This window comes from Hyperolius riggenbachi, chromosome 6, assembly GCF_040937935.1.
Source record: "Hyperolius riggenbachi isolate aHypRig1 chromosome 6, aHypRig1.pri, whole genome shotgun sequence".
Classification (NCBI taxonomy): domain Eukaryota; kingdom Metazoa; phylum Chordata; class Amphibia; order Anura; family Hyperoliidae; genus Hyperolius; species Hyperolius riggenbachi.
In genome coordinates, this window is record NC_090651.1 from 34068131 (window position 1) to 34081725 (window position 13595).

General features: G+C 44.9%; 1 protein-coding gene across 1 annotated transcript in view; it reads left to right on the top strand.

Annotated features, from left to right (window-relative positions):
* The window catches only part of ZNHIT6 (zinc finger HIT-type containing 6), a 57722-nt gene that overhangs the window by 18561 nt on the left and 25566 nt on the right, over positions 1-13595 (top strand). Inside the window, exon 5 of the mRNA XM_068242445.1 lies at positions 3797-3900. Coding sequence (XP_068098546.1) covers positions 3797-3900 — 104 coding nt within the window. The remainder of the gene's footprint in view (positions 1-3796; positions 3901-13595) is intronic.

Genomic DNA, 13595 nt, shown 5'->3' on the forward strand with positions numbered 1-13595 from the left:
TTGTATAAAAGGAAATAAATATGGCAGCCTCCATATACTTCTCACTTCAGTTGTCCTTTAAAAACCACAGCAATTTTCACATTACTTCATTCATTTGCCAATAACTTCACCGCTACTTATCACACCAAAATCATCAATATTTTGTGTTTGTTTTTTTTTGTAGGGGCAAACTAGACTTTCTTTTGGTGGTACTTGTTGCTTGTGTGGCTTCTCGCTGATGCCAGTCGTCGTCATCCTTCATTCACAAGTACTTTGATTGGCTTTGGGAACACATGTTCCCATTCACCGACCAGTGCTTGATGGGACAGCGAAGGGTGGCATACCTTACTTGATTATTGCATGGACATCCTTGTATATTTTGATCCAGCTTAGACACTGTCTGTGCTTGCTTGATGAGGCATTGACAAGAAAAAATGACTCCGTTATTGACTGAATTAAAGAGAAAATCCGAGCTAAAAAAAAAAAAACAGATCTACTAACCTGGGGCTTCCTCCAGCCCCTGGCCGCTGATATGTCCCTCGCCGCAGCTGCGCTTCCAGCCGGTGGCCCGGGGTCCCCTCCGTTGCAGATGCTGACCTCGCCAGGTCAGCATCTTCTCTGTCTGCGTGAGCGCCTCTTGCACCCACGTGGTCTGGAGTGTTCTACGTAGGTGCAGTAGTTCTGCGCCTGCGCAGAACACTCCAGACCACGTGCGCGGCCAGCAGCTGGAAGCAGAGCTGCGGCGAGGGACATATTTGCTTCCAAGGGCTGGAGGAAGCCCCAAACTGGCGTATCGGAGTCCAGTGAAAAGCAATGTGAATCACAAGCCAGTGACCTCCTGCTGACCCGTCCATTTGTTCAGTGCTGGAAAGCGACAGTCGGGAGTATTCAAGTGCTCCAAATGGGCTATGCCAAATGCAAGCAACACTACTACTTCCCAGCCGCTGTTACTCCCCAGCCGCTGTTACTCCCCAGCCGCTGTTACTCCCCAGCCTCTGATACCTCTATGAAGCCAATCACTTGCAAAGAGCTGAACTTCCTGGTTCCTCAGAAGAGTTCTCTGTGCAGTTCCATTTAGAATCCACCAGGGGGCCAGGATCGCCATGCTGTCTCAGATCTTGGCTTGTACACACTAGCTCAACTCATTTAGATGAGGAGGGAGAGTTGTTACAGAGCTTCTCACAAGTATTGTTACACAGGAAGGAATAAAAATATAAACGTTCCTTTGGTTTACATGAGAAATGTGCGTTTATGGGGGTCACTAGCACCAAACTCTTACTAAGATATTAACTCTAGTACCTCCATTTCAGCCCCTTACACACTCCTTGGAGTTCTGGTTCACCATGACCTTGCTGGGCAATCTGGAACTCATGCATACCATGCACTGATGAGGATCAACCAGTCCGAAAAAGTCTGTATGCACGTTGGATTACCGGTATTGTGTCTCTGTACAATCAACAAGCTGACACATCACTGCATTCCAGCAGTTCTGGAGGTGTGTTTAGCTTTCATGCATAACAGAGATGATTTGCATATTCAGCAGTGATGCATTGTGGGAGACATGATATGATCATTCCAACCTGAATAATTGCAAATACCTTCTGTTTTAACTACCTGACGACCGCCTAACGCCAATTGGCGTCAAGTCCTGGGGCCGGCTACTACAGGAGATTGCGCACAGGCATCTCCTGCTTGGGAGGCGGAGCTCCGCCCCACCTTCAGTCGGAGACTGTTAGACGGTGAAACAGCCATCTTTTTACTAAGTACAGCGCTGTGATCTGCAGCAGCGCTGTACTGGGGACAGCCGTGTGACACGGCTCTACCCCTGGCACACAGGAGAGGGATCGGCTCTCGTAGGCTGAAGTCTATGACAGCCAATCGCATCAATGGCTGGCTGGGGGGAGGGAGGGTTTTCAGGGGGAAAAATAAATAAATAGTACATTTTATTTTTTTAAAAAACATAAATATTTATATAAAATAAACAATAAGGGGGTGGGGGGGGGGAGCGATCAGACCCCACCAACAGAGAGCTCTGTTGGTGGGGAGAAAAGGGGGGGGGGGAATAACTTGTGTGCTGTGTTGTGCAGCGCTGCTACTTGGCCTTAAAGGACTTACGAGCTGAATTAAAAAAAAGTTAATTACCTTAGAGCACTATCAGACCTCAGGGCAGACGATCCATGGCTCCCTTGTGCTTTCCAGACGCACCGTTATCACAATCCACTTATCTCTGGGCGAATACAATCGCCGCTTTAAAAATCCTCTGCCTGCGTATTTCAAATAGACGTGGCTGCGCAGGATTACAGCCCTGCATGCAGCCCATCGTCACTCTGTACACTGAGTAATACGTCATGTGGGAGTCACCACATGACCGCCCACATGACAAGCCAGCCGCGCCCCCTCAGCACAGAATGCGAGCGCAGAGCGAGGGAGGACGTAACCTAGTGTCTGTAAACAAATGCAGACACTAGGTTACGTCCTCCCTCCGATTAACGGAGCTGCTTGCGGGACTGAGAGAGGAGCCAGGAGGGGGCTGGGGGACTTCGTGGGCTAGAGGAAGCCCAAGGTAACTCCAAATTGTATTTTTAAAACCTGCACAGTGTCCCTTTAAAGTGAACGGAGCATCATTTTTAACACCCAGGGCAGCTCTATAGCAAATTAAAAATGCATTCTAAGAATGTGGTTTATAATTAAAAAAAACTCATTTTACCTCATCTTTTTACATTTTAATGGTTAAAATACACACTTTTTCCTGTGGATGGAGAGCAACAGATGATGGAAGGCAGATAAGAAATCACCTCATTAGACTTAATTGACCACAAACAAACCCTGAGCCTTCCCCATTGTACTTCAAACAGAAAACATAAGACGCACTTGAAGAATTTCACACCTAGCCTGGATAAGACCCTGGATAAGATGTGTAAAAGCAGCAGGAGTTTTGAACTCCTGAAACATGGCAGCCCTTTCAGCTATTTGAAGCCAGGAGCTGCTTAGATCACTTAAAAGAGAACCCGAGGTGTGTTTAAAGAATGTTATCTGCATACAGAGGCTGGATCTGCCTATACAGCCCAGTCTCTGTTGCTATCCCAAACCCCACTAAGGTCCCCCTGCACTCGGCAATCCCTCATAAATCACAGCCGTGCTGTGAGGCTGTGATTACATCTGTAGTGTCAGTCTCAGCTGCTCCCCCGCCTCCTGCATAGCTTCGGTCCCTGCCCCGTCCCTTCCCTCCAATCAGCAGGGAGGGAAGGGATGCAGGCGGGGACCGGAGTTCTGCAGGAGGCGGGGAGAGCAGCAGACTGACACTATAGAGATAAACACAGCCAGCTCTGACAAGCTGTTTGTCAGCAGCGTGGCTGTGATTTATGAGGGATTGCAGAGTGCAGGGGGACCTTAGGGGGGTTTGGGATAGCAACTGAGGCTGGGCTGTATAGGCAGATCCAGCCTCTGTATGCAGATAATATTCTTCAAACCCACCTCGGGTTCTCTTTAAGAAGGCAAAATACTGTTTTACATGCATGTTAGTAAGAAGGCTTTTCTTTATCCTTTTCAGCCTCTTGCACACTCCTGGGAGCTCTATCTCACCATGAGCTTGCTGGGCAATCTGTACATTTAGACACCGTAGAACGATGAATGCTGACAGTGAAGGGCTGTTGTCCAATCAGCATCTCTGATTAATGCATGGGGACTGCTCCTATTTTGAAGAATTGGCTTTCTTTCCAGTGGTGACCCGACGCGCTCCACTGGAACGGAATTGCTATTGCAGCAGGCAGTGTCTTGGGTCATCCATTCATTTAGGATATTTATTTTCTCTCCCCAGCTGAACTCCTTGAGGAGCAGAGCGCGGAAGCACGGCATCAACCTGAGAATTCTCCCGGTCGGCTTCTCAAAAAGGAGAGCCAATTCTACTTTTTATCACAAAAAGTAAGTTGTTTTTGTGAGCTTCTGTTGTACCATTTACTAATGTCTCTGACAAGGCAATTTCCTCAGTTAAGGTAGCCATACACTGGTTGGATTGCCATCAGATCAACCAACAGATAGATCCCTCTCTGATCGAATCTGATCAGAAAGGGATCGTATGGCTGCCTTTACTGCAAACAGATTGTGAATCGATTTCAGCATGAAACCTATCACAATCTGTGGTGGTGCTGCCGCCATTCCCCCCCACACCCCATCTGCATACATTACCTGCTCCGGCCATGGCGACTCCCCCGGTCTCCGCTGCTCCTTCTCCTGCTGGGCTTCGGGTTCCGGCTGGCTTCACTTCTTTCTGTCCGGGGAAGTTTAAATGGTAGAGGGCGCTCTACTGTTTAAACTATCTGCCGGGACAGAGAGTTCAGTGAAGCTGGAGCCCAGAGCGAAGAAGAAGACAGGGGAGACCAGGAGGACACGCGCCGGAGGAGCAGGTAATGCACTGCCTCTGTATTGCGTAGGGCATTCGAACGCCGCTATCGACGCACTCCCGACCCGCCGCCGATCGAGCAAAATCTTCCGGACGGATCGACGGGAACGATTGATTTCGGACGGAAATCGATCGTTCTGTCAGCGTTTGCGCAACGACTTCACAGCAGATACGATCAGTGATTGAATCTGCTGTATATCGGCGGGAAAATCGTTAGGTGTATGGGCCCCTTAATCAGGCAGCAGCTTGCACAGGAAGCATAGGTCTCATCAGTTAATGTAAATACAGTACTGATAGTGTGCTCCTCTGTTTATATTTCCGTGTAGCCTGCATGATACTGTAGTGTTGCCGCTATGCACAAGCATGTCACAGATAAAAGGAAATTCTCTCATTGATCAGGTAGCAGCTTGTACAGGAAGCTTGGGTCTCACCAGTTAAAGCGGACCCAAACCAAACATTATTTTAATTCAAAATATTTAGTTGCACCACTCTGACACATACAAAGATAAATAAACACTCCTTCAAGCCTATGAGCATTTCAGTGCATGCTTTTCACCCTTCTCTTCTCATAACTAGGATTATACTGGGGGCAGCCATTAGCAATTCCATCTTTGCCGGACACCTTCTACTTCACCAGTCTGCCGGATTCTGTCCTGGCAATATGAAAGGAAGGGAGGGGTTCCTCCAATAAATGTAAAATATTTAAATTTGTCATCATGCAGCTGAAAAAAAGGCTGCTATTTATTATCATTTAGAAAAGAATGTTATTTTAAACAGAAAATGAAAAACATGTCCCAGGAGAAAACGGGAGAAAAAGTGAATTGAATAAGGGCCACATACTCTTATATTAATGGACACAGGGTGTTCCCATACTTCTGGCTGGCAGTGCAGTCTGTATAATATGTGACGAGAGACTACAGCCGCTCCCGGCCACTGGGTGTCTCTCTAAGCGTTGGAATGATCCAAGAAGCTGCTTTCATGTTGGTACAACTATTTATCTCGTGTCTCCTGCATGTAGAAGTCATCGCACTGAAAACAATGAAGCAGAACAGTGACATAAGCGGAGGGGGGTTAGTGTTGTTGTGAAAGACAGTCTGCTTTTATGATGGAGATCATTATGTCACCTGTCCTCGGGCTCTGCAGCAGGGATGGCTCGCAGCCCAGTACATGCGTGTGTCACAGGCCTTCACTGGGGCCGACGCGGTGTTTAGTGTCCCTGACATGCCACACCTATGGGCAGACGCGGGTGTTTATGCCAGTCTGAAGAAGTGTGCGGCAGTCTGCCAGTTACTCTCCATGAGTCAGTCCCCCGTCCTCAGCCTGGCTCTGGCGTTGTTGTGATGTGCAGAGTGCCAGAGACGTGTCACTGCGTCCGTCCCCGCTGCCGTTTCGGGTTATTTTCCAAGCCGTTTAAACCGCAACTACTGGAATTTTTTTTATTATTTTCGTTTTGGATAGTGTGGTAAGGGATTAGAACCTCTTGGAGTTTTTGTCTGCTTTCTGGTGCCCCCCCCCCCCTTCTGTGAGAAATGCAAAGTGGACCTGAACTCTTGCACAGGACAGAAGGAAAACCTAGTGAAACGCACCCTGTATGTATTCAGAGAGTTTGGCCTGTCTTATTCCCCCTCATCTGTGACTAATCACCACTGTAATTAGATCTCTCAGCTGTGTCAGCTTAGGAATCTCCTCTGCCACAGCAAGTAGACACACTGCAGATTTATTGCAGGATTTGTATCAGCTGTAACTAAGAAATGTTTTTCTTTAAAGGTTATTATGCCGTTGCTTTATCTTTTAGAGCACAGGGGAAGTGCTACGTTCATGTCTGCTTTAAATGGAAATAAATATGGCAGCCTCCATATATTTCTCCATTTAAAGAGTAACTGTCAGGCTGCAGAAGCTAATTTAAACCTCTATTCTCCTGTGTTAAACAGTTTAGAAGGAAGCCCAAAAGCCATTAGTGAAGATAAAAATCTCAGTTACCTTTGATGTGTGCTTATCAGAAAGGCTGTTAAAACCCAAGAGGACGCAAGCCGCATACTATACTGCAAAGCATTCTGGGGCCCTCCCCTCGGCTGCTAATGAGACGTTACAGCAGCTTGTAATCAGTCCAGCGCATAGCACTGATAAATCTCCGGGCAGAGTACACTGCAGGAGTCAGCTATTGTTCCTAGCCACATGGCTCATTAATATTCACTGCACACTGTGTTGTTCAAGTATGAGCTTATCTGTGATCAGGAAGCAGGCAGGACATGATGACACATTTGACAGAAAAACATGGAACCTGCCATGAGCTGTCAGGAGCATCTATCTCTGCATATACTATATACAAATTCTGTGAAATCCAAACGTGGACAGTGAAATGCATATGTAATGTAAGTACAGCCAATCTTTAGCTACTGATATATGTGTTTATTTTCTCTGAGACCTTATACCTAACAGCTCCTCTTTAAGGACTGCTGCTGAATAATTCCTTGAAGTAAACAATAGCAAGCCTTTTTTTTTTACAGACTTAAAGAGACACTGAAGCGAAAAAAAAAATGATATAATGTACTATGAATAATTACTATAAGATTAGCAGCAAAGAAAATATTCTCATACTTTTATTTTCAGGTATATAGTGTTTTTTCTAACATTGCATCATTCTATAATATGTGCAGATTACACAACACTCAGCATTCAAAATGATTCTTTCAGAGCAGTCTGTGAACTAATGACCTCTCCTCTGCCAGAGGAAAAGTAAATAGTTCACTTACAGTTGAGATAATAAAAGTCAGATAACAGCCCTCTCCTAGTCAGAGAGCTTAATGGCTTGTTTGCATAGAGATAACAACTGGAGTTTCAAACTCTTCCTGTACTGGAAATAATTAGACTGATGTATCTGCTCCTAATGTTTTATTTCTTAGCTGTACTATACATACAAATCATAATATCATATATTTTTTCGCTTCAGTGTCTCTTTAATCCGTAAAACAAGTGTATGTCCGTATCCATCAGAACCGCTTGTAAAAACATTGCAAGCATGCTTCAAGTGCACTAAAAGTGCCCATATGCTGGCAGTTGCTCAGCAGATTCTACCATCAGCTAGATCCATCTGTGATTGAATGTGATCAGAGAGGGATTCGACTCTCCAAAATCACTATTACTTTTCTTGTTTCTTATAGGTTAAAATACAGACTGCGGTTTGTAAACTGCAAATATGGCAGATTGATGCAATGTTATAAAAAAAAAAAAGTTTAAATAGCCTTTAAAAAAATAAGACTCTCTTCTTTGCTACTAATGTTCTATTTATTATTCATATTACACATACAATTCATTATTCATTCATAAGGGTTTCTTTTAGTTTTAGGTTTGCTTTAAGCACATTGCTTGGATGTACAGCATTCAAACATCTGCCTGACTATCCCTAATATGTAAACTGCTTTAGTCATGTCATTGTGGCAGCACTGAGCATGTGTTAGTGAGGGGTGACATGCCCGCAGGCATGTGTGCTATGGTCTCTATTTATTTCACTCTGTGGTCAGATCAATGCAGTTCAGCGTCAATCGTTTATTTTAACCTATTTAAATGTTCTGTGCAATGCACAGGAAATGTTACTAAATAAGAAAAACACCCTGCTATGCGCTGATCATCCATTTCTTTCTTAGTCAATAGTTCATTCCCACCATTCTGCCTCCTTGCGTGGAGCTCCAGTGAATGCCGGCGGTATCTGTGTTTACTCTGCGTCTGTTTTGCGATTGTCGCTGGAATTCTGAGTAGCTTGTAAGTTGTATGGCAGTTGGTTGTGACTCTTTGCAGGCAGGTGAGGCCTACATTAAGCTGTAGTCTGGTTAGCAGAGAGTAACCCGAGGATGTGAAATGTAATGGTCCTCTGCCAAATCAAACTGAATTGACAGCCCATCCTTTTTCCGAGCCACAGAATGAGTGTGCCTCTGTATACTGCAGCCTAATGAGAACGTGAAAATTCCTGGCTCCGTAAACATAGTCGCTCATTCACATGCGCGAGGCCGCAGGGCCACAGCCTGGATCTAGCTCAGGAACTGGCAGTAAACATGGAGCAGCTGCTGGAGGAGCGCATCTCTCTGGCCACCCCTGATGTGGCAAGGTGTTCAGCTAGAATTCATGCTACTGTGTACTCAGGTGCAGCACAGCCGTGTATGTATGTGTGTATCTTATCTGGTTCTCTCTCTCTCTCTCTCTCTCTCTCTCTCTCTCTCTCTCTCTCTCTCTCTCTCTCTCACACACACTCACACACTCACACACTCACACACTCACACACTCACACACACATACATTCATAAATTAATTTAAAGGATACCCCAACTGAGATGTGACATAATGAGATAGACATGTGTATGTACAGTGCCAAGCACACAGATACCTATGCTGTGTTCCTTTTTTTATTTTTCTGCCTGAAAGAGTTAAATATAAGGTATGCAAAGTGGCTGATTCAGTCCTGACTCAGACAGGAAGTGACTACAGTGTGACCCTCACTGATAAGAAATTCCAACTATAAAACACTTTCCTAGCAGAAAATGGCTTCTGAGAGCAAGAAAGAGGTAAAAAAGGGGAATTTCTTATCAGTGAGGGTCAGACTGTAGTCACTTCCTATCTGAGTCAGGACTGAGTCAGCCACTTGCATACCTGATACTTAACTCTTTCAGGCAGAGAAAGAAAAATAAAGGAACACAGCAGAGTTATCTGTGTGCTTGGCACTGTACATACACATGTCTATCTCATTATGTCACATTTCAGTTGGGGTATCCTTTAAAGAAAATCTGTAATGAAAAAAACCCTCTGGGGGATACTTACCTTAGGAGGGGGAAGCCTCTGGATCCTAACGAGGCTTCCCCCGTCCTCCTCCGTCCCTCCGTTCAATTGTCCCTCCATTGAAGTGCGGTGAGGTAAATATTTACCTATCACGATCCTGCGCAGTTCAGGTTTAGGCGGAAATAGCCGAACCGCTTTACTGCGCAGATGCGAGTCCTTTACGCCTGCGCAGTAGAGCGGATACGACTGGGTTTGGCTATTTCTGCCTTATGCAAACAAAGAGCCGCTAGTGCGCCTGCGCAGGATCGCTTAGAGGTAAGTATATCATCCCTTGTCAAGGTTTCAGGGGGGGCCAGCGCTGGATTCCTCTGAGGCTTCCTTCTCCCAAGGTAAGTATCCCCCAGAGGGTTTTTTTTTGTTGTTGTTGCAGGTTCTCTTTAAAAAAAAAAGACCCATGACAAACATTACGCAGTGATGCACCTGCCAGCAGTATAGATGTGGCCATCTATGATAAATTTAACAATGTAAATCAGGATGAGGAGACCAAACACAGAACATTTATATTGCACTTTTCTCAAGTGCCAGAACTACAGCCACTAGGGTGCGCACAGTAGGCAGAAGCAGTGTTAGGGAGTGTTGCCCAGGGACTCTTTACTGAATAGGTGCTTGGTTACTTAACAAGAAGAGCTTAGATTCGGCTCATGTCAGAGGCAAAGCCCTTCACCAGTACACTATCCAGCCACTGACCAGAGTTTACATGGGCAAACATTGCCTTATTAATTGATAAAGCAATACTGTAAAATATAAGCCATTTTAAATAATTAAGTCACATTCAGTTAAGTGAAGAACTCCAGTGCAAATAACATAATAAAAATAAGTGCCTAATTTTTACAATAATTCTTTATAAACGATTCAGTCAGTGATTGCCCATTGTAAAATCTTTCCTCTCCCTGATTTACATTCTGACATTTATCACATGGGGACATTTTTACTGCTAGCAGGTGACGTCTGTGGAAGGAGATGCTGCTTTTGTGGTAGTTGGAAACAGCTGTTATTTCCCACTAGCAACAAGGCTCCCACAGTGTGATGTCACCACCCTGTTGCTGACATCACACTGTGGGAGGGGTTTCACCCAGGGCTGTGGAGTCGGTACAAAAATCTTCCGACTCCTTGGTTTATGAAACTAAGACTCCGACTCTGGGTACCCAAAATGGCTCAGACTCCTCGACTCCGACTCCTTAGGAACTCATCCAATCGCTCGTTCCAGGGGCAATCTCCATGGCAACAGCCGCATCATGTGACCTGCCCATCAGTACGTACCCGCGTGTCAAATAGTGCCGCTGTCACCATGGCGATCGGGGTGAGTTGTTCCTGCAGGAAACCTATCAGAGTTGCACACTTGCAACTCTGCACAGAGGGGGGAGGGAAGGGAGTATTGCAGAGATTTGTGGGCCGCGTTCTAGAGGTTCATTTCGAGTTCTCCTCCTGCGTTTGGAACTCCCGGCTGCTTTCTGTTTAACCTTTCAGTCAAAATTATTTTTATAGGGGTTACAAAAGGGCAGAGGTAGATTTTCATTGACCATTATTGTTTATAGTTAAACCATCAGATTATCGTCATGGTGAATTTTGCACGGACTGAGCACCGCTGTTTCCCCTCATACACCGTAGAGGTTCATTCTTGTGGTAGTTTTGTAGCTCTGAGCGGTGCTAATATACGGTTATCGGTCCGCCCTGGTAAGCAGTTCTCCCCGCCTGCTGCTTTGTCTCCAACCAGGAATTGGTTCCTACTCACCACATCAAACAGGAGAGAGCGGCTCCATTACTGTTCCTCCGGCCGCCAACCTCAGATATGTTTGTACAGTGGATGTGGCTGGAGCAGTAAAATGTGGATAGGAAAAACCACTGTTTACAGAGAGGACTGGATGGACTGTTTAATTCCCCGAGCCAGCACTGTCCATGAATGAAGGAAGGAAGACTGACCAGACGTGCTGAAATCACACCGGGGGGTAGAAGTACCGTATGTGCCGTGACCAAGAATTGAACTTCATCCCAATCAGTAGCTGATACCCCCTTTTACATGAGAAATCTATTCCTTTTCACAAGTGGATCATCAGGGGGCTCTGTATGGCTGATATTGTGGTGAAGCCCCTCCCACAGGAGACTCTGAGGACCGTGGTACTCCTGGCAGCTTCCTGTCTGTGAACCTTGTTGCATTGTGGGAAATGGCCATTTGCAGCTGTTTCCAACTGCAAAAAAGCAAGCAGCAGCTACATCTCCTGCCAGCAGTAAAAATGTCACCATGTGATAAATGTCAGAATGTAAATCAGGGATTTAAAAGATTTTACAATGGGCAAACCCTGACTAAATCATTTATACATAATTATTGTAGAAATTAAGCCTTTTTTTTATTACATTTTTACTGGAGTTCCTCTTTAAGGTGGCCATTAACTGTCCAATTTCTAGCAAAAAATCATTTGAGCAATCAAAAATCCTGATTGGATTGGTTGTAAATAATCTCCATTGATAGGCACAATTGATTACGGACGATTATAATAATAGTCGTCCGATTTGGATTTTCTAGTTGGTTGTGATAGATAGGAAGCAAAAATTGGTACGTTGATGGTGTAGTGAACGTTTTTTCTTCGGATCAGAATTATCTGATCGCTCGAACGATTTTTCGCTACAAATTGGATCGTAAGTGGCCACCTTAAAGAGGAGCTGTTAGGTATAGGGTCTCAGAGAAAAAAAACACATATATCAGTAGTTAAATATTAGCTGTACTTACATTACATATGCATTTCACTGTCCACGTTTGGATTTCACAGAATTTTTATATAGTATTTGCAGAGAATGATGCTCCTGACAGCTCATGGCAGGCTCCATGTTTGTCTGTCTTGTATGAAGCCAATTGTGATATAATATCCTCCCTTACCCTGCTTCCTGATGATTCAACTCACAAAAAAGATCCGGATCAAAGATGTTCATGATCCGGACAACACTACTGTGCAGTGAATATTAATTAGCCATGTGGCTAGGAATAATAGCGGACTCCTGCAGTATACTCTAATGGAATATGTGCCCTGTGAACAGCACATTGATTTTTCAGTGCTGTGAGTTAGGCTGCGTTACAAGCTGCTGTAACTTCCCACTGTGAAAGCAGACTTAGGGCGGGGTAGGGAAATGAAGGGGAGGACCAAGGGAGTGCAGTGGGTAGAAGAAGCAGCCCCAGCATGCTCTTTGTATCTGTTATGCGGCCTACCGGCCTCCTTAGGAGCTTGGGAATATAGAGGCTTGCTGTTCAGCAAACCTCAAAGTAAGAGAGATTTTTAACTTCAGTATTGCCTTTTTGGCTTCCTTCTAAACTGTTTAACACAGGATAATAGATGTTTAAATTCGCTTTTGCAGCCTGACAATTACTCTTTAAGGGACCAGTCAGCACAACCACCGAAAGGAGAAAACAAAAAGGTGTTAATTTATTCTAAAACAAACTGGATGCTTTCTTTCTATATTCTGAAACTAAGATCCTCTTGAATTAAAGGGGTACCTGGAAAGGAATGTTGTAGTTTTTTTTTTGGTTTTTTTTTTTTGGGGGGGGGGGGTGGGGGGGGGTAGTACCATAGTACCAGTCTCTTGGTCGTTCTGATATTTTGCCTTAAAGTGAACCAAGCACCATTTTTAGCAGCTAGGGCATCCCAATAGCACATTAAACATGCATGCAAACTATGTGGCTTATTACAAAAAACATCAAATTGACCACATCTTTTTACATTTTAAAAGTATAACTGAGGCCTTTATTATCCTACTTCCGAGACCTGCCCAACTGCAGATATTTCAGGTAGATAAGGTGAAGGGGGGGGGGGGGGGGGGGGGTAGATAAGACACTGTGCTTCAGAGTTTAGAGAAGCCACAGATGCTATCTTCATAGCTTCCCCCTAGATAAATAAGGGCAGAGCGAAGGGGAGGGGGAAACATGGCAGCTCCTATAGCTATTAGAAGCCAGGATAAACTGCACACAAAAAAAGTGGCGCTTGGCTGCCTTTTACACATGCCTGCTACTGTAATTGCTGAATGAGATAGTAAGAATTGTGGCCTGCATGCAAGTGGGATGCATCTTGCAATTGTGCCCAATCAAATGCACTTCCTGTCAGTTTGGAATAGATTGACATGCGAGGTGTAATTATTGGCATCTCATTGGCCCATCTCTGCCTGTTACAAACGTGCCGTCACTGGAGCTAGGAAGGTGTCGAACATCTCACCTGTGGTCTCGCTGGATTACACAGTTTCCCACAGTTAAATCCCGCCATTTGTAAAGCACACTTGAAGTGAGAGGGATGTGGAGGCTGACATTTATTTCCCATTAAACAATGCAAATTTTGTGCTAAATACACTGCAGAAGTTTTGGTGGCCCATAGGTACCCATTTTGTTAATGATGGCTACGATCGGAAAATA